At 32.7% G+C, this 23384-nt stretch overlaps 1 protein-coding gene across 7 annotated transcripts in view; it reads right to left on the reverse strand.

Annotated features, from left to right (window-relative positions):
• SLC4A10 (solute carrier family 4, sodium bicarbonate transporter, member 10) overlaps window positions 1-23384 on the reverse strand; it is a 356167-nt gene that overhangs the window by 17721 nt on the left and 315062 nt on the right. For all 7 annotated transcript variants that reach the window (XM_008590142.1, XM_008587567.1, XM_008588852.1 and 4 more), the window contains 7 exons: window positions 19706-19867; window positions 18171-18284; window positions 16820-16981; window positions 9981-10232; window positions 7760-7828; window positions 2457-2630; window positions 1606-1728 (listed from right to left, as the gene is read on the reverse strand). In XM_008590142.1, coding sequence (XP_008588364.1) covers window positions 1606-1728; window positions 2457-2630; window positions 7760-7828; window positions 9981-10232; window positions 16820-16981; window positions 18171-18284; window positions 19706-19867 — 1056 coding nt within the window. The remainder of the gene's footprint in view (window positions 1-1605; window positions 1729-2456; window positions 2631-7759; window positions 7829-9980; window positions 10233-16819; window positions 16982-18170; window positions 18285-19705; window positions 19868-23384) is intronic.

Raw genomic sequence — 23384 nt, forward strand, 5'->3', positions numbered from 1 at the left:
TTCTTCCACCAGAAGCAGTGAAGATATCTGACGGGAAATAAAAGCAGGAAAATAAAGCAAAATTACATTTGTAGGTTACTGCTTCAGTATACTTCAAACTACTATAATTACCAGAAAGACAGGAAGCTTGTGGCCAGTAAGTTTTGTCTTCAAAATTATTTTATTTGGAATTTAAATCTTCTTGGAAATTGATTTCAATCTGAATAATTTTAATTACATTAAGTATGGCAATGTAAGGCTTTAAAATTTCTCTATTTTGGTGTCCATCTTATTTAAGTTTAACTTGTGCCAAATTCTGTCTTTTTTTTCTTGAATAATATCTGAGGATGAGAGCAAACATTTTCTAAGGCCCTAAAAAGAAATAGAGACTATCACAATATCCTAGTTAAAGCATAACTTTAAAAATCTTTAATGCTTCAATAAGAATATATCAAACAAAAAAATAACTAATGACCATTTTATAACATGATATTTTTAGTATTACATTAATATTACTAGAAGTATGATTCTAAGTATGACTTCTACAGCATTTGGGAAAATTGAAATATTCATACAGAATTAAGATACATCATGATCAACTTGTACATGTAGAGATCCGTTACCAGTGATGGAACACCACAGAAAAGTCAAGTAACTGGTAATCACACATTATTTAGCCATACTGGTAGAAATTTCTGAGGAGAAAACTCAGATTTTGTGGTCTACTCTGAACTCACTAAATGTCTAAGCAAAACCTAAGACTACAAAAATGTTTGCAAATGAATTCCCAATGGAATTCATTTACTGACCACCTATATGAGCAAGAAAAATGGAAAGAATAATGCACAATTCTCATCAAATATTATTTTTCAATTCCATTTCTATTCACGTGGAAATTATGTTTTTATGTTTTACAATATATGGGCTCATTCTGCTAAATGTCATACCAGTCATTTTTTTCATTTCTACTCTTTGTAGTTTTTATATACTTCAAAAAATATGATGATTAAATAGCCTTCAAAATAGACCCAGGCTTTCCTATGAACCTTAAATATGCCCTAAAATTTAAATAAATTAATTGTTTTAGCATTTGAAACAGAATATGACAAATCATATTCTGAAATTAAAATCCGTAAAAGTAATTAAATCCCCCAATTTTCTCAACAACAATTACTCAGTCTTAAATCACTTTGAAAGAAAATCCAATCAACATTTTTTGCTTTTAAGCATTTTACCTATTTCAAGAATAACTATTTTTTCACATATTCAACCAAAAAGTAATAATTGCATGATCATAATTTGAAAATAGTTAATCATCAGCAAGTTTCTGTCATCCACTGAGGGAGGAATCGGGAATATAAGCCTTACAATTGGAAGGGTAGTTAAGTACGAAGGATTTGCACATTTCACTAGGGTTTGGTTTCCTCACGTAAGATCCTCTCTCTCTCTCTCTCTCTTTTTCTCTGTTTAAATCTTTATGATTTTTAAACATTCAACCTTCAAACTAGTCCACTTGTGGTTTTAGTAACCACTGCCTAAAGATAGACACAGTACGTTAGTTTTTCAAAGAGCTGCTATGTTCCTTTTGTTCCTTCTTTATAAGATATTGATTTTGGTCTGACTTACTTCTTTTTCAGCATCTTCTAGTTTCTTTTTCTTACTCTCAGGCATTAAATCATCCAACCAGCTGAGTTCCCGTTTGGTAAATAAGAAGTCCATCAATTTTCGTACAAATACAAGGGCTAACACCTGAAGTAAATAATGAAATAATTTAAAATGGAAAAAATAGAAATGAGATATGTAGAACTGCTTCTTTTTTATTAGTAGGAAAAAGTCAGCTTTGATTAGGTCTGAGATTAAAGTAAATCTGAAGATATATGTGTATAAAACATTGTCTGGTCTTCATTTCCTCTTCTTACCACATCCCCAGAATAGTGTAATTTCACCCAATATAGGAGTCACTTAAAGAAACTATTTTTAAAAACTGTAACACGTATTTGACTATGTTTCCTTAAATACATGTAGTTAATAGTTTGCACTATACTAAATGAACATCAAAACATTCATCTGTATACTGATATTTTTAACAATTATTTATAGTTATTCAAATTCACTATAGTTTTTGTAGTATTTGAAACTTGTTTAAAACATATAATAAAATTTCATTTTAAAAATCCCCCTAACTTTTCAAATTTGTTAGTATATCTTTAATGTTAAATTTTCAAAGTTTTCATTTTTCCACCCAGTTTCAATTAATTCAAACTACTACAAACATTCAAAATATTAAAAACTAATATGAATCACTGAAATCCATAGATATCCTCAAATGCTTCTTAGTCACTAGTTTTGGTGCCAACGTTTATACTAAGGTTTCCAATAATTGTTCAAAACGACTATTGTTCCAAATTCAGTTCATGTGTTTCCAAAGAGATGAGAACATCAGAGGAAGAGAAAAAGAGTTGACAGAAATTTCATACCATCATGGGAAAGACAATAGCAGCTCTTGAAACTTTTATTATCCATAAAAGGCCAAGGCAACTCATCTGAATAATTGTGAAGAGATGGACTTTTCGAAGTGGTACATGCCTTAGATATATAAAGTCTGGTTGATGTTTTGCAGGCATCCAGAAGAGCTTTATTCTATCAAAGAACTAAAAGATTAGACAGATTAAATTGTTTTTAAGAATAAGACAAGAACAAAAATAGGACAAGTAGACGTTTAATATGCTCCAAAATTTTAGGTTCACATGATATCTGGATCACAAATTGATATTTGGGCATCAGGATAATGGGAGTATTATGCCAATGCTCTGAAATACTACAATTTCAGTTTAATAATGTCTCACATTTTCTTGAATATGGAGACAGATTATAATTTAAAAGAGTTTAAACATAGTAAAGCCAATGCTAAATGTTGCTGCTACCTTGGAGAGTAAAACCCTGAGAGGCAAAGCATAATCATCATCCTCTTTTTCAATGCCATATCACTATTTCTTCCTCTTTTTGACCTTCACATATTGAACTTCCTGGACTCCCATTCTCTGTCCTCTTCTTTCCTGGAATAGTTAATTCATGTCCATGGCTTTGACTTTCACATAGTCATCCCTCAATATCCATCGACATCCCCTCATGGACACCAAAATCCCTTATATAAAATGGTGTAGTATTTGCATATAACCTACACACACCCTCCCATATACTTTAAATCATCTCCAGGTACTTATAATACCTCATACAATGTAAATGCTAGGTAAATAGTTGTCATATTGTTTAGAGAATAATGACAAGGAAAAAAAAGTCTGTACATGTTTAGTACAGACACAACTGTCCACTTATTTTCCCAAATATTTTCGATCCATGGTTGGTTAAATCCATGGATACAGAATCCATGAATACAGACGACCGGCTGTATTTTTTAATGACCCCCAGACCTAGATCTCTGACTCATCTCTCTCTCTCCTGAGTTCTAAACCCCTATGTAGCTGCAGAGTAGAATGTTTTGACTTCCTTCTTTTGACTCTGCTGCTTTGACTTTACTATTTTTAAACCCAAGAAAGGTTTTGATGCTGTCTTTACAAACACAAACATATTAAATATAAAGATTTAACCTAGATAAATTTTTGTTAATAAAGTGTTTTCCAGAGCAAACTTTGTTAATTCAATTTAATTTCTTGATTAATTTCCTATACTGCACTGTTAAAACATATATAAATTATTTTCATCTGGATCAATGTTATTTCTGTTTCAATTTTGCCATAAATATAGTACAATTATTTTTGGAGAATATAATATTATCATTATAGCTTTGACTTTGAGGCCATTTTATCTAGCAAACCAAATTTTTTCAACTCAAATTTGATAAATTAAATTTTCACAAGTAGCCTAAATCTTCAATCACATTTTACTTACCAACAAATTTTACTGCAATTTAGTTTTATTTTATATAAATCATTTTGTTTAGTTTTTCCCAGGCCGGTTTTTGCAGTTTTCAGTGTTCCAGCAAGAAAATAATGGTTTCAATCACTGTCAGTCACTGTTCTATTTCATGCCATTTCTACAGTAATATCTGTTATGAGTTTTCAAATGAGTACTATTAGATTTTATTTCTTCGCTAACTTATAAGAAAACTGTAACCAATTCTCATCAAATATTCCAAAATTATTCTAATATGCAGAGGGACAAATGTCCATGGAGTCAAAGTGTTAGGATTAAAACATTTTGTTTTACCCAAACCTGTTTGTATGTGTAATAGGAATCCCAAACTCAATATGAACCTCTTTCCCTCTGTGTTCTCTATCTTACGGCATAGCATGACCTTTCTTCCCTGAGTTATTTAAACCAGAATCATACATATATTACTTCATCCACTATCCATTCATTTATTCACATGCATTCATACCTTCTAAAAACAGTTACTGAAACCTTCTATGCTGAGCACTAAATACTGATCTTATTCCTGGTTGGCTCTCTGCACACTATCCATATGCATATCATTAGGTCTTTTTATTTCTATTTCCTAAATATCTCTTAAAATTAGAAGTCATTAGTTAAATAAACAAATAAAACTTGGTGCATGGTGGAGGTGGGCATAGAGAAGAAATAAAATAAAATCCTCTGGCTTACAACTGAATATTTCCATTTCTGTAGAACTAATTTTTCCCAGCCACCATTTCTACACTTGTAAAGTTATGTTATTATATAAGTGTACTTTAGTGTGTGGGTGCTTCAATTGTTATTGTTTAAATGGTACATTTGCTTTACTTTGGATTCCTGAAGTGCTGGAATGAATATAGATGTGGTTATATATCTGAATACAGAAACAGCACTCGTGAGAACACTGTGATCTGTTTTTTTCTGCCACGTTTCACAGTAAAAAGCCTAGAAAATAAGTTTCTTAATATTGCCAAACAATCAGGTAACATAGATTCCTCCAACATATTTAACAACAAAGTGACATACTCCTTGAACTGTTGATATTTGACACATTTATTATTACTTTAATAATAATCATCATAAATGTATTCTCAGTTTTGCATTTGGCCTTTATTATGTCCTAATATCAACACTCCATTTCCCCACCCAGTTAGCTACAATTCCAAATAAGAATTTCAACTGCCTGATCTTGGAGCTCACTTCAATTTTCATTAACCCTGGTCAGTGTAAGACCCTGCTTGCCAATGTGTGACCTGGCTTGCTATTTCATTGTGTTATTTAAAACTCATTATACTTAATTAATGGGCCTTCGATAATGTTTTCTTTAATTTTCATTTGAAAGATTCACACCCCAAATAATTCCAAAACTTAGCAACCTTATTTAATTCTAAACTTCATGGGTATAAAATAATGTGAGTGGAATTAGGGGGAAAAATCTGTTGAAACCTATCAAAATTATTTTACTTTGTTTCTTAAACTTCTGCTGCTGTATTTATGTGAGCCTGGGGCCTAATAATAAATACTTTTCACGTACAGATGAAATTAGTACTAGTGGAACTTTTGCCAAAGGCAAGAAAAAAACAGCAAAACAAATAAATAAAACCTCTTCAGTACTTTTCTCTATCTGCCTTACCAAACCAATTCTATCAAATACACTTTCATGCATAAAAATATTTAAATGAGCAAATTAAATCAAATTTGAGTAAAATTTAAGCACATAACACTTCTCAACCATCTTCCTACCCCCAAGTTAACTGAACCAGTGTCGGGATGAATAGAATAATACTATCACTTTGGGTGTACAATGACCTTACAATGACTTCATACTGAAATTTGCCACAGTTCTGACATCCAGCTTTGCCCTAAGTCCTAAGTGCTGCTTCTTTTCCCGAAGTCAGAAGCTGGTCAGTCATTCATTCAGGAACAGAGATCCTGTGTCCCTTGGCCAGATGATGACAAGTCTTTTAAATGTTTCTGTCTAAATAATGTTAGGTTATAAAGAAAGATTATTCAAAGGCAAATTTCGGTAGAAATCTGTATTAGTTTCCTAGGGCTGCCATAATAAATTATCACAACTTGGTGATTTAAAACAATAGAAATGTATTCTCTCAGAGTTGTGGAGGTCAGAAGTTCAAAATCAAGATCTTGTCGGGACCACACTCCCTCTGAAGACCCCAGGGGAGAAAACTTTCTTGCCTCTTTAAGCTCCTGATGGCTTCTGGCATCCTTGGCTGTGGCAGCAAAACTCCAATCTCTTCCTCCATCTTAACATGGCATTCTTCCTTCTGTGTTCTCTCCTCTTATTATACAACTCCAGTCATCATATTTAGGGCCCACCCTAAACCCATGATAATCTCATATTAATATTCATATCTGATTATATCTGCAAGGATTCTATTTCCAAGTAAGATCACATTCTGAGATTCCAGGTGTCCATAAATTTTCAGGGAACACTCATTATTCAACCCATAACAGTATCATGAAAGAAATACTCAGGAAAAATTCGTCAACAGCCACTGTAAAGATGTAGAACACACCTGTGGAGATTTTAAAATGTGTCCACAGACTCTTTGATACTCTTTCCTTCAAGAGATGAAGTCTAATTTCCCTCCGCTTGGGTGCAAGTTGGACTTAGTGACTCACTTCTAACAAATAGAAGAAAGTAGAAGTGGCCATGTGTGATTTTGGAGACTAAGTCAAAAGGCACTGATTTGATCCTTACTCGCTCTCTGAGGGAGTTAGCTTCCATGTTGTGAGGACACATAAGTAAACTATGGAGATGCCCTTGTGGCAAAAAACTGAGACCTCCTACCAACAACCAAACAGAGACTGATGCCTATTGCCCACAGCTGTGTGATAAGCTGTCTTGCAAGTAGATCCTCCAGCCCTATCAAGGCTTCTGATGGTTGTGGCCCTTGTCTACCTCCTCACAGCAACCACATAAGACATCTTGAACCAGAACCACTTGGCTCATCTGCTCCCAAACCCATGACCTCCAGAGATAATAAGTGTTTGTTTTATATTACCAAGTTGTATTGTAATTTGTTAGGCAATGATAGAAAACTAATATGACACCTAAAATATTTATTTAACCAATACTTATTTAATAAATGCATAAGGTTTCCTTTATATTTGAAACTGCCTTACTCTATATCTTTATTTTTAGATTAATTTTTAAAATAATTCTATAAATACAATTGTAATAATAACAGGAAAGTAAACAAAAGGGAAAAAAATCATCCAGGAACTCACTATCTTTATTTTTCCACCTTCCTTTTTAATTCAGCTCAAACTCATAGCTTTATAAACCTATGATAGGTACTTTTTCATTTTGCATTATATCATAAGCATTTTAACCACGCTACTTTTTTGGTCATCATAATTATCATTTTTCAGTGAATGTACCACAAACGACTATTAGCTATTTTACTAGTGTTGGATAATTGGGTTGTTTCCAATATTTTAATAGTATGGGTTACATCTTTGTGCATAAAGTTGTTTTCTATTCTTATGGCTAGATGTCCATAAACATGATTAAATTGCTAAAGATTACAAATACTTGGATATAACTTGAAATGTACTGCTATAAATTTTCTAAAAGGCCAGTAAAATCTAAACCTCTGACAGTTTTAATATATTTATTGTAGGTAAAAGTACACTAAGATTATGAACCTCAGACACTGGAGAGGATCTACTTTAACTTTTGTAACTCTGAATAGTTTTAAGAAATGTAATTGCGGTTTGAAAGTTCCTCCTCAGATGATGTCACTTTTTAGTTGTCACATAACATCAATATACCTTAAGATAAGTGTTCACAGATAGGCCTATAGTCCTTTAAGTAATTTACCTGAATTCCCTTTAGAGATGAAGCACCCATATAAAGAAACACTCCGTATAGTACAGGCATGGGAATAAACTGTAAAAGAATAATTAGAGAAAAGGCAAAAATTATTTTAAAATATAATGTGGTCATGCTATTATGCACTTAACAACAACAACAAAAAAAAAACCCAGAAAAAAATGTACTTTAAAAGCAGTATATTACGGAATCAGAAGACATATGTTCACATATGTTCAAATTTCAGCTGTAGCAATTTTTAGCTTTGTAATCTCAGGTAAGTTACTTAAGTTCTCTGTGCCTTAGTTTCCCAATATCTAAAAATGATAATAATAGTAGAGGGTTAGAAATCTTGATTCCTATTTGATTATTAGATATGGTTTTTAGGTAGTGCATGTATGGGACAAAAGTCCTCAGATAGGAGGCAAGAGCCTACAGCTAGAGGGCAAGAGCCCACCGAATCAATTCTAATCAAGTATATGTTGATTCTCAGTTGATTTTTCATATAGGGTTTTTAGGTAATGCATGTATGGGACAAAAGTCCTCGGATAGGAGGTAAGAGCCTATAGTTAGAGGGCAAGAGCCCACCAAATCAATTCTAATCACTGTTTAGGTAAGGGACTGTATACACTGATTGTTAATATAATGGGTTCATTGGAAGATTTTGTGAGAAGAAAACTTACACAGGTCTAAAGCCTTTAATGTTGAGCAAGAGAACTGAAACAAAACAGGGATTGTACTGAGGGCAATAACCCTTAATACAACAAAACTTAAATGATGGGAAAATATGTGAGTTAAGATTTTCAAGGACGTTTTGCTAGATTAGTTAGTACATGGGGGTTGTTCCACATTTTGCTTTAAGCCGTCTCTTTGAGTTTCTCAAGAAGTCAGGCACATTCATGATTATCCTATTGTTTCTTTTGCATGTCACCTAGCTTGGATTTATGACTCTTTTGATGGTATATTGTTTAAACTATTTTGAACCATGCATGCTTGGATGAAGATTGTTACATAGCCAATTTCTTTATGTTCTTACTATGATTGATTAACCATCTGTTCTTTTCCTGTAATGTCCTTGTCTTTACAATAAAACCTGAAGCAAAAACCGACTCAGGGCTGTACCCAGTTTCTCCTTCTAACAGAGGAGTAGCTGAGGTGCAATCCCTTCAGGCTTCTCATCGCATTTATGTTGCTTTGAGTAATCTTTTTGCCCCTCCGTTACACAGCAAGAGGTGTAACAAACAATAGCATTGTTATAAGTATTTAATAGGTCAACATTTTTTTAAAAACCACAAAATACATAATGAACAATAATATTAAATATTATGCCATTTTACTGACAATTTGAGTTTTGTTTCACAATATGAAGAACGACACTAACATTTACATGTTGTTCCTATATTATACCAGATATTTGTAAACATGTGAATTGTTCAAATTTTCTTTTTTATTGGAATAGCTCACCATCATCCTATGTCTACAAGATAATTACTTATAAAACATAGAAATTAATTCTTGCAAATATACTTGATTAAATAGAAGTAAAATTGTGTAACTGATTAAATAATCCAATTATAAATTTCAAATTATAGGCAACTAAAACTAGTTATAACTTACAATGCAATTAACACACCTTGGAAATATCTGCCAAAATTAAGTGACAAAATAATTACTCTTTAATGCTCTTCAAAATGGATTCAATTATTTTAAGTATGAAAAAATAAGTATATGCAATGATGACTCCATGCAGTAGTTTTATGGCGCATTTAAAATACAAAACTGCATATGTGACCGTAACCATGATTGTGCTCATCTTTTTACCCCTATCTTATAAAAGGTAATATTAATTGCTAATATATCTGTCCACTGACAAGAAAATAAAAACTTTACTTTGTGTATGCTTGCAGTAAATTCAAGTCACAAGTCAGTCACAAATGAGTGACTTTTTTCCCATTGCTTAATCACCATTTCAAAATTGCTATAATAACATAAACATTACATTTTTACTTTACCAGACTAAATATTTATGTATTTAAGGATTCTAAAATTTAGGACATAATTTCCCTCCTTTAGGTTAAGAAGAATTATATAAACATGGTAAAGAAATGTATCACTTTCATCATATACCACACAATATTTGCAAATTTATGGCTTAGATTCAAATGAAATGTTTAAATGATGATAAATATAGCCTGCCTTCTCTCAAATTCATAAAAGCAGATTTTATTACCTTCAGAATACCTGTCATAAAGACTGATGAACCCATAAGAATAAAAATCATAAGCCCAGTAACCCTTTGCTCCCGAATGCCAAGAAATTTGGGTTGTTCTCCTGGAGCTGAACATTCTGATTCCAGTTTTAGGCTATTGACATGAGTGATGGAGAGGACTGTGGCAGCCACAAACCATGGCAGGCCCATGATGGAGCACACCCCGAGCATGACAGCAACCATTAACAGATCCAGATGGTACCCACAACCTTTCTGTTAAAGAAAGAAACAAGGAAAGAAAGAAAGAAAAGTAACTGTATCAACAACAAAGCTAAGGATGGCCTGATTGCAAATAGAAACCACTTCCTGACAACACCCAAGAAGTCTTTATATCAGATCTCCTGGAGAAAAACTTCTGAAACACTCAATTTCCAATTGCCCTCTTTTGTCTTAATGGGTGGCTTTTATTGAGAAAAAGAATATCATAGAGCCTACACTCCCTTATATATACTCATTTTAATCTTATTATGGTGCTATCTTGGTCTCATTTGTTTCAGTTTCAGCACTAGAAAAATACAGCCTCTCCGTAAAATGATAGTTTTTGTATTTTCTATATCCTCTCTGATTCTGTTCCATTCTTACTGACCTCCAAGTGTTGCAAACTTAATTGCTTCCTAGGACCAATGAAGAAAAACAGGTGCAATGGGGTGTATGGAGACTGCTCTCTTGGATACAGTGATTCGGTAGGTCTCTCTGAGGAGAGATATCAAAGATGGGGATGAGCACTGTTATCCTCTCCCTCTATGCCCCATAAAAATTGAAAATATAAAGCCTCAGAAGTAGCAGAAGCTTGGTCTATTTTATGTTCCAACTCTTATTTTTAAACTTTAATGACTACTTCCTGAGAGGCAGTATAATAAAATGGTTAAGAGTATAGGTTCTGGTGACAGACTGCCTGGGGTCAAATGCTGGCTCAACCAGTGACCTTGGGCAAATCACTTAACATCTAGTGTCCCTTTTCCTATATCTAAAAAAATGGTGACAATGATAATAGGCACCTTATTGGGTTGTTGTGAAAGTACATTTTTTTTTGTGAAAGTACATTTTTAATTTTGCAAATCATTTAAAATAATGTCTGCTGTATAGTATGCACCCAGTAAATGTTAGGTACTATTACATCCTAGTGGTTGAACAATAAGCTTTTCTTTTGTCCTTATTTTCTTTCAAGGATCCTCAATAAAACTATATGTTTCTTAAGGGCAGCTAACTTACCATAAAATTTCTCAATATTTTCCATAGTTATTAGCACAATCATTGGCACACAATAAACAATCAATAAAAGTTACAAACTGACTTTAAAAAGGAAATATACATCAATGAAATATCTCTTAGAATTAAATTGAATAAGTATAATTTAAAAATAGATATAGCAGTTAAAATTGTTACTATGATTATGATCAGAAATTACTAATTCTTTTGGAAGAATAATTTTGGATTTTTTAGAGGCAGTTTTATCAAATTGCAAACAGTTTGTAGATATGAATGTTCATATGGCCAGGAGTATGAAACATACTGAGTATTTGTGGCATATTTGTCACGGCAGTGTTTTTTTCCAGTTTTTTTTGTTGTTGTTGTTAATTGTTTCTTATTGAGAAAAAGATTCTTAAAGTCTATGGTACTTCTTGCCTTTTGCTTATCAATGCCGTATTATAAAAGTGCAGGAGACAACAGTGAGAAGAAAATGGAAGATATCCACCTAAGGACTCTTCCTTCTAGGTAGTCACCAATTCACTGGTACCCTTCTTTCAGTTGGCCTAGCTGGGGCAATGCTACAGTTCACTAGCATGTCTAAACTCAATTTCCCTGATGAATATGACTCTAAAAACTCTTTGCAAGTAACTCAGAAAATATTTTCATTCATTACAGCTGGAGAGTGGGAAGGGAAACTATCCTTGTGTCAGCATAACCAAAAAGTCACAGAAAGAACCTTCACCAGGGCCATAACATGGTCCCTTAGCCCTTTTGCAAAACATTTTGGAAAAAGTAGTTTCACAGAACTCAAATTTTAGTCCCATTAAAGGATAATGTCTTAAGCAGTTAGGGGAGTATTTTGTCCCAGGGACTCCAGAGTAAGAAGGATATAGAACACTGAAAGACCTAACTACTGTATCCCCTGCCTCGGAGGGAGTATAAAGTGAATGGTGCCCCATGGAGCACTATTGCAAAGTCGTGGTACTGCTAAGAGAGAATGGAAGTTGTAACAGGTGCCTTCTTCATGACAGTGATTTCCTGTAGCTCTTATTGGGTGTTTTAAAAATATGGTACAAATGTAAACAGTGAGATTCTGAATCTCTAGAAGTGGACAAAATAATTCGTTCAGAGCAAATAATTCTCTTTTTAAATTTAGAAAGTTGGCTTAGTAATGTACATTTATATAATAAAAACAAAAATATAATTTCCCCTGATTATGTTGTGCAACAATGGGAACACCTCGACTTCACATAAACCAAAAGAAAGAAAGCAGTTCCGGTGCTCTCACTAATTAATCATCATCCTTCTTCTTGCCTTTTATTTAAAATGTACTTTGAAACTTGGTCTTTGTAACCAAATTATTAGCTGATAGGCATGCCAGCCAAAGGGAAGTATCCCTTTGTCAGAGAGAGAACTCTGCACCTTCTAACATATTTCCATAGATTTTTTTCTCAAATAAAGACAGAACTAGAGCTTTTATTCTCACATTCATCCATGAATCACGGGAAATGGACATATGGGAGGAAAAGGAAGCATAGCAACAGGTGATGCTACACCAGACCCCACTAAAACCAACATGCAGCAAGACAAGAGGCCAGCCAAGAGGACCATCTGATACCCAGATGCCACTGCTGAAAAAATTCATTTCAGAGCTTGGCAGCAATTTCCTGCATCTGTCAAGTTAACCACATAAAAGACTATAGATTGACATGAAGAACCAGGCTGACAAAGAGGGCAAAAAAGAACATATCAAATGCCATAATCATCAAGAGGCTGTGGTGCCAAATGAATGTCTTAAATGCATTCATTTACTCAAATGATCCGGGATTGTATTGCTGTTTATTAAAAATGATGTCAAAAGAAGCCTGAACTGTCTACAGAAACACATAGAAAAGCCCATAGTTGTATCTTAACAGAAACTTTCTTTTCTGTAAGATAGTATCTCCTTTCCACTTTTGGAGAGTGTGCCTTAAAAAAAACAAGAAAGATATTTTTAATGCTTTTCAAAGGGATTCTGTCAACCTATGCCTATCCCACTTCTCTAAGAAAGAAACAATAAAAACATGCTAGAGAGAATACAGATTTATATGTATGGTTCATCTATATATGATATGATATACATGATACCCTGCATTCTTAAATTTTTACATTTGCAGCTTCTTTCACTCTTGAGTAACCCAAAGGATCATGAGGTGCAGTTAGTTGGAATTTTGCTAATTTTGAGCTCCCTTGTTCTCAGGGAGTAGTAAGTCACTTAGCCAGTGAGTTAGGCTTAGCCTATGCAGTTCAACACAGCTTTATTGCATACCTAGTAACATTCACGAAATGATTAAAAAAACAACTTTATTGGCATGAGAAACATTGTCTGAAAAAAAACAATTATTAGTTCTGGCAGCAGAGGTGAAAAAAAATGAGAAGATCTAAAATATAATTTTAGGAGAGATAAAAAACAAAATGATGAATTCTGAGGTGACTTGGACATATGACCTACACTTATTTACATAATGTAGAGTCTAGCAGGTGCTTGACACAGATATTAGAAAACACAATTCTTTAAACTATTTTAGGGAATGTTCCAACCAAGGCAAAAATGGGGTTTCAAGTGAGAAAAAAAAATTAGTAAAAGCTGAAAATGTGGTTAACTTGTGGTCTGGGGATATACTCAAGAAACACATCTTTTTGTGAAAATGTGGTTCAAGTCAAAGCCAGAAGACTTTGCAAACATTTCAGTGAAGCAACAGGTGAGGAGAATATCTATGGAACAAACCGTTACTCTGAGTAAATAATATTCTGATAAGGTGTACTTTTGTTATTAACAGGAAAATCAGCAGCGCCAGACCACACTACACTGAAGCTTATATAAGACAAGGGCTACAGGCCCCCAAAAAGGATTTAGTGTAGATAAAATATGTCTCTACTGGAAGGATCTTGCTTTGAAAATATTCATATTCAAGAAGGAGGATGGAGTGCTCAGACTCATAGCAGCCAAAACAGATTGACTCTTCTACTTGTGGCAATATAACAGTTTACGATTAAGCCAGATTTGCCCTATTGTTGACTACATCCAGGGTGTTAAAGGTCAAAAATATGAAACTTTTGACTACATAGTCATTTATTTGTACAATACAAAAGGTTTAGTAATGTAGTCTCAGGTTTATTTCAGTGACAAAAATATTCAAAGCTTTAGTTCTGCACTTAATTCTACATATGCAAGTACTTGAAAAAAACCACTTAAAGAATGTTTTACTACATTTTAGTTATTTCGCACTATACATAAGGGGGGAAATTAGTATTTTATCAGCTGGAGCTTTGGGAGGGCTGTCAATGTCAAGGGCGTATATAGGCTCACAAAGAATGAGGAGCCAAGTGCTACGCGTTTTATAAAATTGAAAGACATGGAAAGAGCAAGGACACAGAATGGCCAGAGTGGTAATATCACTCTCAACAAATCTTCATTCACTTCCTTATTTTGTTTTAATATGAATCCATTAATATTTAGAAAAAATATTGCCTGAATCAGTTTAATTGATGGCCTTTACACAGAATAATTTTTCAGCAAAGTCAGTGAGATTTCTGCCTAATTTATAAAGGCTAAAAAAAAAAAATTCCTTTGAAAGGTAAACAGTGATCATATTACTTTCTTCCTTAAGCAGGCATCTTTTAGTTCATTTTAAAACACTGTCATACAATGAAATATATATAGCCACTAAAAATGGTAATTAAGATTTATATTGTTGATATGGATGATTACCACGATGATGTTCTTATGTGAAAAAAAAACAAAACAAGCACCATACAAAATATGAAAATATATATTGGGGTATATATATATCAAAATTATAAAAAATGTTATCTTTGGGTAATGAATTTATAGTGTTTTTCACTTTCTAAACTATTTTATATTACCTGTTTTTTAAACAGAAATCATATACTACTCTATAATCAGAAAAATAGATAAGCTCTCAGCTTAAAAAAATAGGTATCTTAGAAAAATGTAGCAGAGTAACACAATATTCAACATAAAGGGCTTAAACTTGTTTTATAGATCTATTTAATTAACTGTAATTTTAAAATAAAGTCATGATGATATCTGCTTTTGCAGAAGGTTGATATGCTAAAAGCAAATAACATTTTAAAGCTATTGATATTAAATAACTAGGTTATTAAACATAGAAATATAAATTCCTTATTTTGAGAAGTAATGCAAAATTTCCAATATTGAATGGCTTAGTTAAGTAGTGTTTTGAAGCCAACCCATATAGACTTATGAGAGTCAACCATTTAATTTTAGAAAATTTTCCTGCTAGTTGATATCACATTGGTAGCTTGAAATGAGCCATGGTTGGAATATTCACACCATGGATATCGGCTTCTCTCTTCTTATTTTTTACACAGAGAGATGATTATTAAACATGTATCAGTACACCACTGGTCTAGTTCCTAAGACTTTATAATATAATTTTGTAAAATATATCTTTAATATTTAGACATTTTATCTGACAAAAACCACAAGTGAATAAACATTTTAAAAAGGTTTTTTATACTTTTAAGTTACTTTCTACAAAGAGAATGAAGAATGCTCTTTGTTTTAAGGCAGGTACATTCTTGCCAACATACACACAAAATTGCTTCCTAGTAAGATTTATTTCAAATAATTCAGCTTTCTTATACAATTCATTTCCTTATTATATCCCATCAAATAGTTTAATCAGATTTTTACAAATACTTCTAACATACTTATAAAATCCTATAAAGCATAGTTTCTGTTGCTCTGACAATAATTTTTTTCCCCCTAGAGATTAAGAGTATGTGAAAATAGCTGGCAATTCCCCTATGATACCAGAACAAAATGAGATTGTGCATGTTCTCTTTTACAAGGCTTGATTCAGATTATTTTAAACCATTCGATGATTTTGTTGATCATATTTAACATATTCCTGTGATAGTGTTCACATTACATATCTCAGAAAAATTGCATATCAGTGAACAACTTTAATTATTTACAATTGCAAAATGACAGGGTCAGAATATAATAAATAAAATATATCCATATTTAGTAATTCCCTTTGTAAAAAAAAAAAGTTATTGAAAATTAAAATAAAACTGAAAGATGTCACTTACAAGCTATAACATTTATGGCTGGGTTTTGCTCTTATAGGCATTATAGGAAGAATAATAATTAAAATAAGAAATATCTGAAGATATAATTTGTTCTAATAATGAATGCAATGTAATAGACATACTTAGGGTCAAGGAGAGGAACAGAGGAATCGCAGATGTAAGACAAGTTGGTAAATTTGTACTTCACCAGAAAAGTTTGTTATTTCATTAAAACGTGCTAAACATGGTAAATTTATAACTTTGACAATTTTATTTTAAGCTTTGAAGGTAAGGTTTTAGACTTTAGAGCTCAGAAAAGTGCTACAAACAAATTTTCATCTCATTGTAAAACAAAGTATCTTGTAAAACAGTAAAAATTATGAACCTGAAAACATTATTTTAATATCTCACTGTACAAATGAATACAGAATACAGGCAAAGTCTAAAGAACATCAATTCATATCCTTTACATCAGAATTATTTACATTAAAGTGGATGTTAAAATATACCTTTAGCTTATGCTCTTTTCTGTTGATGATGACAGCTGTAATCTGTTGGTCCATAAAAATTAGAATAGTACAAAGCAAAGCCGGAATAATAGCAGCTATTACTGTCCACCATGGATTTGGACCTAAAGGTGTAACAAACCAGCCACGATCATCTCTGGTGGGCTATAAAAAAAAAAGAATGTACATAGTTACCAGCTGGATTAATGAATACCATATCAAATCAACTTCTTAAGATGCTACCAGGAAAGCCCTAATTAGAAGCTGATGAGCTGGGTGGGCTCAACAGCTGAGTGGGCTCATATTATTGATCATAATTATACTCACATTTATAAGCATTTATAAGCAGGCACCAATCTAAGTGCTATAAATATTTTAACTCATTTTTTTCTTCACAACACCTTAAAAAATATGATATGGATAAGGAAATTGAAGCATAGAGAGATACAGTAAATTGCCCAAGGTCCTAAAGCTAGTAAGTGGTAGAAAAGGGATTTGAACTCTGACAGACTGGCTCAAAAAAATCCTTGTTTTTAATCTGTGTTTTTAATTTAATACCTATATTAAATAAAATAATATTAATATTTGCCATTTACTATTGGCAAATTAATTCATGTTGAAAAATAGCACATTGCCCACTGTGCTCAAACTGAAATACAAAGATAAATAGGTCAGAGTCTTCTTTCAGTTTAGAATCTGAGACTGAGATATAAACAGAATATTTCAATTTGATGTAACTGTTATTTTAGATGTGTGTACAAAATATTGTACAAAAAATGAAATAAAGATACTTGGTCATATCAGAAGCTCAGGGAAAGGTTCTAAACACGGCTGCTAAGTAAGATGAGTCTCAAAGGAATTCATTCCGAGAACAGCCCTGTGAGGAAGTCTCCAGCCCTGTTTGGCAGATGAAAAAAACTAAAGCTCAAAGAGGTTAAGTAAGTGGTCCAAGGTCATATATCTCATTAGTACCATGGTCAGCATTCTATTCCAGACCTAGTTTTGTCTGTTTTTCAAGCCTATCCGTTATCCAATTCTGCATTAAGATAATGTATTTCTCCTGATTTCAAAATGCTTCTTTATCTTTTAGGAGTGTCATGTATAGATATTCCAGCTGGGGTAGTTAACAGGAATTTTTTTCAAGCAACTTTTAGTTTTCTATTTTTATGACTCATTTTTTAAAATTTAGACCAAAATTTCAGTTATGCTGTGTGCATTTTATTTACTGCTCTGTTAATTTATATTCTTTAGATTCTTATAAAAATCTCAGGTACTAGGGTTAAAGACATCATCTAAATGAAGATTAGAGCTATAGAGATGGAGAGATAGGTAGTAAGTGCTATGATAAATTCACCTTGAAAACACTTGGCACTTGCAGTTTTGGAGATGGGATCCCAATGGCATAGTCAATTAAAACCATACACAGAATTGTAAGAAAGACAGCAAAGTCACTCACTATGGATCGAACCTAAAAATAATGAAAACACTTGTCACTTGAGGGAGCTATAAATATCAAGGAATACTCAGGAACATAATCTAGAGTCACACTTTATAAACACTTTATGACATAATATCATAATATTACATTTTATGCCTACTATAATATTACCATTAGCTCTGTCAGAACCTGAATATATATTTATATATATCTGTCGTTAAGAAGGGTACACATTCAAACTTTCCAGAATGAAGCATTATGGAACAGCTACATTGAGAGTTGTGCTGTTTTCAATATTTATTTAAAATCTAAGTTTATTATGAACCCAAGTGTGTGAAAATTTAGAAAACAGAATAAGTTTGCATAGCCACAATTTGGCTAAATTTTAGGACTCGCTGTCATACAGGTAACATCTCAACATGATAAACCTCAGGCAGGATAAAATGATCTATTTTCATTGAGGAAGCTTAATGTTTTAGTTAGTTTATCTATGATGTAAGTATGACAACTGGGAATGTGCCAACAGAGTGGGCAAACTTAAATTTTATTCTATCTAAGCCAGTTTTTAAAGCCATTTCTCATTTACAAAGCCAAATTTGAGCAAATATCCTTATATAAGTATCAATAAGATCTGGTTTCTTTTAGGATGCCTTTATGACATACATACAAACAGACACAAAAAAATGGTTAAGATTATTGTTCCCACTTACAAAAAATAATTTTGTGTTACTCAGACAAAGCTTTTGGGGGAAAGAAATGAATATTCTACCTTAGGGATGGACGAGGCTACAAAAAAACATTGTCCCAGAGTGTGATATTGGTCACAATCGATAGTTCCTCTCTAAAAAGCTTGTTTCCTTGTTTCTTCTTTTTTTTCTTTTTTTGGCTGAATCAGACATATAGGTGTTACATTGCGGTGTTAAATATTGAACTAAGCTGTTTCTCTGTTTACTTTCCTTTCCAAATATGCAGATGCAAATGTGGTGGGTTAGGGGGAGGGACTGACGCTTTAAAAAACAAAAAAGAGAATAGTGTTCCAATGAGTCTTGCGGGGGCTTTCCCAATTAGAAAATGTAACGGTGGTTCCTCTGAGGTATCTGTCAGGCTGGAATAGTTCCCACTGTTCACTGAGCAAGAAAGTGACAATCGGTAATGCAGTGTGTGCTTTGAATTTCCACAAACGTAAGTGAGAGTGGGACTTGATCCTTGGGGTTTGTAGTTAGGAGAAAAGCCTGCAGGGCATGTGCATCCCTGCCTCTTTATCACAAAACACTTTCTCTTTACCCCTCTTACCTCAACCCCCCTAACTTGGCAGCTCACTCACACAAAACCCTTCTCATGGCTTCTTTTGTTAGATTAGTTTCTCTTTCTTTTGTTCTAAAACACATAGGGCTCCAAAACATATTGTATGTTCGTTTACATTTAGATCAGGAAAATTGCAGTCTAAGTACCTTGGTTGGAAAATATCGGCTAGTCTTGAACTGCTTCAGGGTGGCTGACATAGTAACTGTGGAAAAGAACAGGATCACTGACCAAAATAAAACATCTGGAACATATGGGTGATCGTGTCCACAGGCTCGTCCAACATACTCTCCATGCAATGATTTGCATTCCTGCCAGAGGAAGTAAAGTAAATGGAGCCATTAAGAAAAAAACTGGACATATTTCTTTCAGAAAACTAACATCTTCTGATAAGCAGCAGTTGAGATGCTGAATCTTTTTCATTTATGGCTCTCACAGTGATTTAAAAGACTTAATTATATTTTGCTTTTTGAATTCTGTTTGGATAAGTAGTGAGAAATATCAAAGATTTATATTATGTAAAATTTGAACATAAGCCACTTTTTAAATTTGTGTCTTTACAAATTAAATTTAAATCTATAAAACTAATTGATTTATCAATGTGTATTAAAGTGAGTATCTCCTAAGTTCTTAACACCAGATTTATTGAAAATATGATATATTAGATAGTGAGTCAGTATTAAGGTAAGACACTATGGCAAGCCATTTAAATACATTATTTTAATTATTTTCACATCAATCCTATAAAATAGATAGATGTTACCATTTCTGTTTCATGTTTGAGGAAACTGAGGCACAGAGAAGTTAAATAATTTGTTGTGTCCTCACCAGGGCTGGGTCGCAGAAGAACTGTGATACAAACATTATTCCTGTGGTGTAAATATTATTGCATATTAAAGAAAAATAATGATTTTGTAGCACTATCTAGTCCAACAGCTATCAAGGAAACTGAGAAAGTCAACAAGAAAACTATGATGTAATTGCTGAAATGAAATTGTGATGAGGCTCTTAAACTTAGGTTAAAGGACAAATGAGTAAATATTACTACATGAGCAAGGCAAACTCATGTTTACTATAACTTCTTCGCGGTCTTTTTTTCTAGTACTATATTTCTATAAGCCCCTGATTACTACCTTTGCCATGAGGTGGCAGCAAAGTCAAAAAAATTTTCTTTCTCCAAGAAAAACTAAGCACTTTGAACGTTAAATATTTTGGGAAAAAAATTCTTCTTAACTCATTTTGATTTCTCTTATTTTGCTTAATAATTAGATTGCTAAAGTATTTGTTTTCTATTTCAAAACAGAAGAGAATGGCTTAAATCATTCAGTGACCTCATTCCTTGAGATATTCTGGCTCTAAACAGAAATTGAATCGTGCTGTGGTATAGAGAGATGATAGAGAAAAATATGTACTAATGGACTGATCAACACAGAGTCTGACTAATGAATTAAACCTCAGGCCCTGAAATCCTTGCATAGCAGAAAATAAATACCTTTACAAGACTCTAGAATAAATCACAAATAGTTACATTGTCATCTGAAAAAAAAACCAGAAAACAAAACCTAGTAAAATGTACTTAGGGTAGCTACCCTAAGCATGGGATTTTTGAGAAATATGGTTACTGCACCTTACGATTGTCTCAAAGAATACATCCCCTTTTCTAATCTAACTGAAAATACCTTCTTTGCTAGCTAAAGTTGAATTCCAATATTCCACATTAAGCTAATACAGAACACAATAACTTGGTTAATTGAAAAATCCCCCAGACTTTAATTACAGCTTTGATTTTTCTTCTCTCAAAACTCTATAAAAATAAAGTAGCAAAAAGGAATCCTTGTGTTTTTTCAGTCTCTTCTCCTGCACCTGTCCAAAAATGCTAGTAAAGCAATTACTAAGTAATGTAATGGGTAAGAAAAATGGCTAAATACAAAGGGGAGCTAAAAGTTCCACGACAAACACAACATCTATAGATTTGTGAGCATCTTCAGTCCTTTGTGCAGATATAAAAGTCTTCTAAATATTCCTTGCATTCGGCTGGGTTTTGTTCTCAATTCTTCAAAACATAGATGCCATTTAAAGGATAATTTAGCTGTCTTATAATGTATAGGAAATTGCCATTTGCCTGGCTAGTTACTTTAATTCCAAGCGAATTTGAAATCTGAAAAAGTTACTTTTTCTTCCCTCTGGGGGGGGGGGGGGTTGTTAATTTTTTTAAAAAAAGAAAAATTGTGACCTACTAAATTCAACTTTTATTTTTCAGGTTTATCTTAATTGTACCTCCACCACACACACACACACACACACACACACACACACACACACACACACGCACGCACGCACGCACGCACTCACGCATGCAGAAGCACACACAGAACAAGTTCTAAAATTTAGACGTGAAAATCAAATCCAAATCTTATTCTCTTCTTTTGAGTCTAACATATGGTTTCACTTACAATGGGTACTCAAAAAATGCTTGTTGACAAACTGATCTCTACTAATTACTTTTCAAACACATTCTAACTTTCACCAATTCTATACGTTAGCAAAATTTAAATTTGATAAAATAAGAAGTTAAAGTTGGTATTAGTGTCCTGCCCTTTATATATGTACAAGCTAAATATGTAATTTAGGCACTGAAACAATTTTTACGCAATTGCTAGTTAATTGCATGTGAATAAATTAAATCTTGTCTAGGGATTTCTTATGATGGCTGATTTTGAGAAACTGCAAAAAATATATATATAAATAGAAACCTAAATAGTCTAGTTTGCCATAAAATATTTGCATTAAATAGTAAATATGTGAGATACAAATATTTTTCAAAACAATCATAAAGAGTTTATCAAATATTTAGCATTTACTATGCATATAGCAGTTTAGGAGAATCAAAAAAGTTAAAGTTTTTTACCCTTGCTGAGTTGGCAAAGCATAAATTACAATTCATGAGATATGTAACAACTCAATAAAACAATACAGGACATGCCAAATGAATAATATGTAAATTAAATGCTATATTACTATTCTTACTAAACTAGTCATAACAGACATTAGCACAGAGCTTTACTAATAAAATATTTTTGATGATAGTGATGTTCATATTTAGAAAAAAGAACCCAGCATAACAAGACAAAAATTTTAATGGTTTTTATTAAAAATTACAAGTTTTTTTATTATATAGCATTCCCTTTGGTAATAAAGGCTATTTCTGGTCAAGATTAGTAATTACCCACTGCAAAAACTGCTTTTAACTAATGAAAAATAATATGAAAATTTCTGCCAGAGTGTTAACACCTAGCACAGAGCTTTAAAAATTTTTTTTAAAAAACAAAACACAGTGCTATATTTATACTGATTGCTAAATATTTTTTACTGTATTCTGCTTGACCCGAAAACTGCTAATATCCAAATTAACTCATGGCTAGCCAGATCAATCGTACTATAAATCTGTCTCTTAGAATGCTGTTATTCAGGATTTGCTAAAACAGAGAAGGAATATTATTATTTAGCAATAAATTATTCAGAGAATACAAAACAGAGTAAATTATTATGTTAAATAATTTAGAGACTGGACTATTTGGGTTTTCTTATTGAAGGGACCATCAAGATAAGGGACACAAGCAAGGCGCTCTTTAAATATACCATAGTTTACAAAAGGAGAATATGGATAGAAGGCTCACTACTAAATAGATTCACCTTGATCCCATGTCTAAATTCTGAATGATTATAGTATTCTTTCTTGTTTAGCTACTCAATTCTTTTATTGGTCAATTTAAATGGCTGAGTGGAAGCAGCCTGACAATGCTGCTTCCCCCCCCCCCCCCCCCCCCC

The sequence above is a fragment of the Galeopterus variegatus genome, unplaced genomic scaffold, assembly GCF_000696425.1.
Source record: "Galeopterus variegatus unplaced genomic scaffold, G_variegatus-3.0.2 Scaffold1, whole genome shotgun sequence".
Classification (NCBI taxonomy): Eukaryota; Metazoa; Chordata; class Mammalia; order Dermoptera; family Cynocephalidae; genus Galeopterus; species Galeopterus variegatus.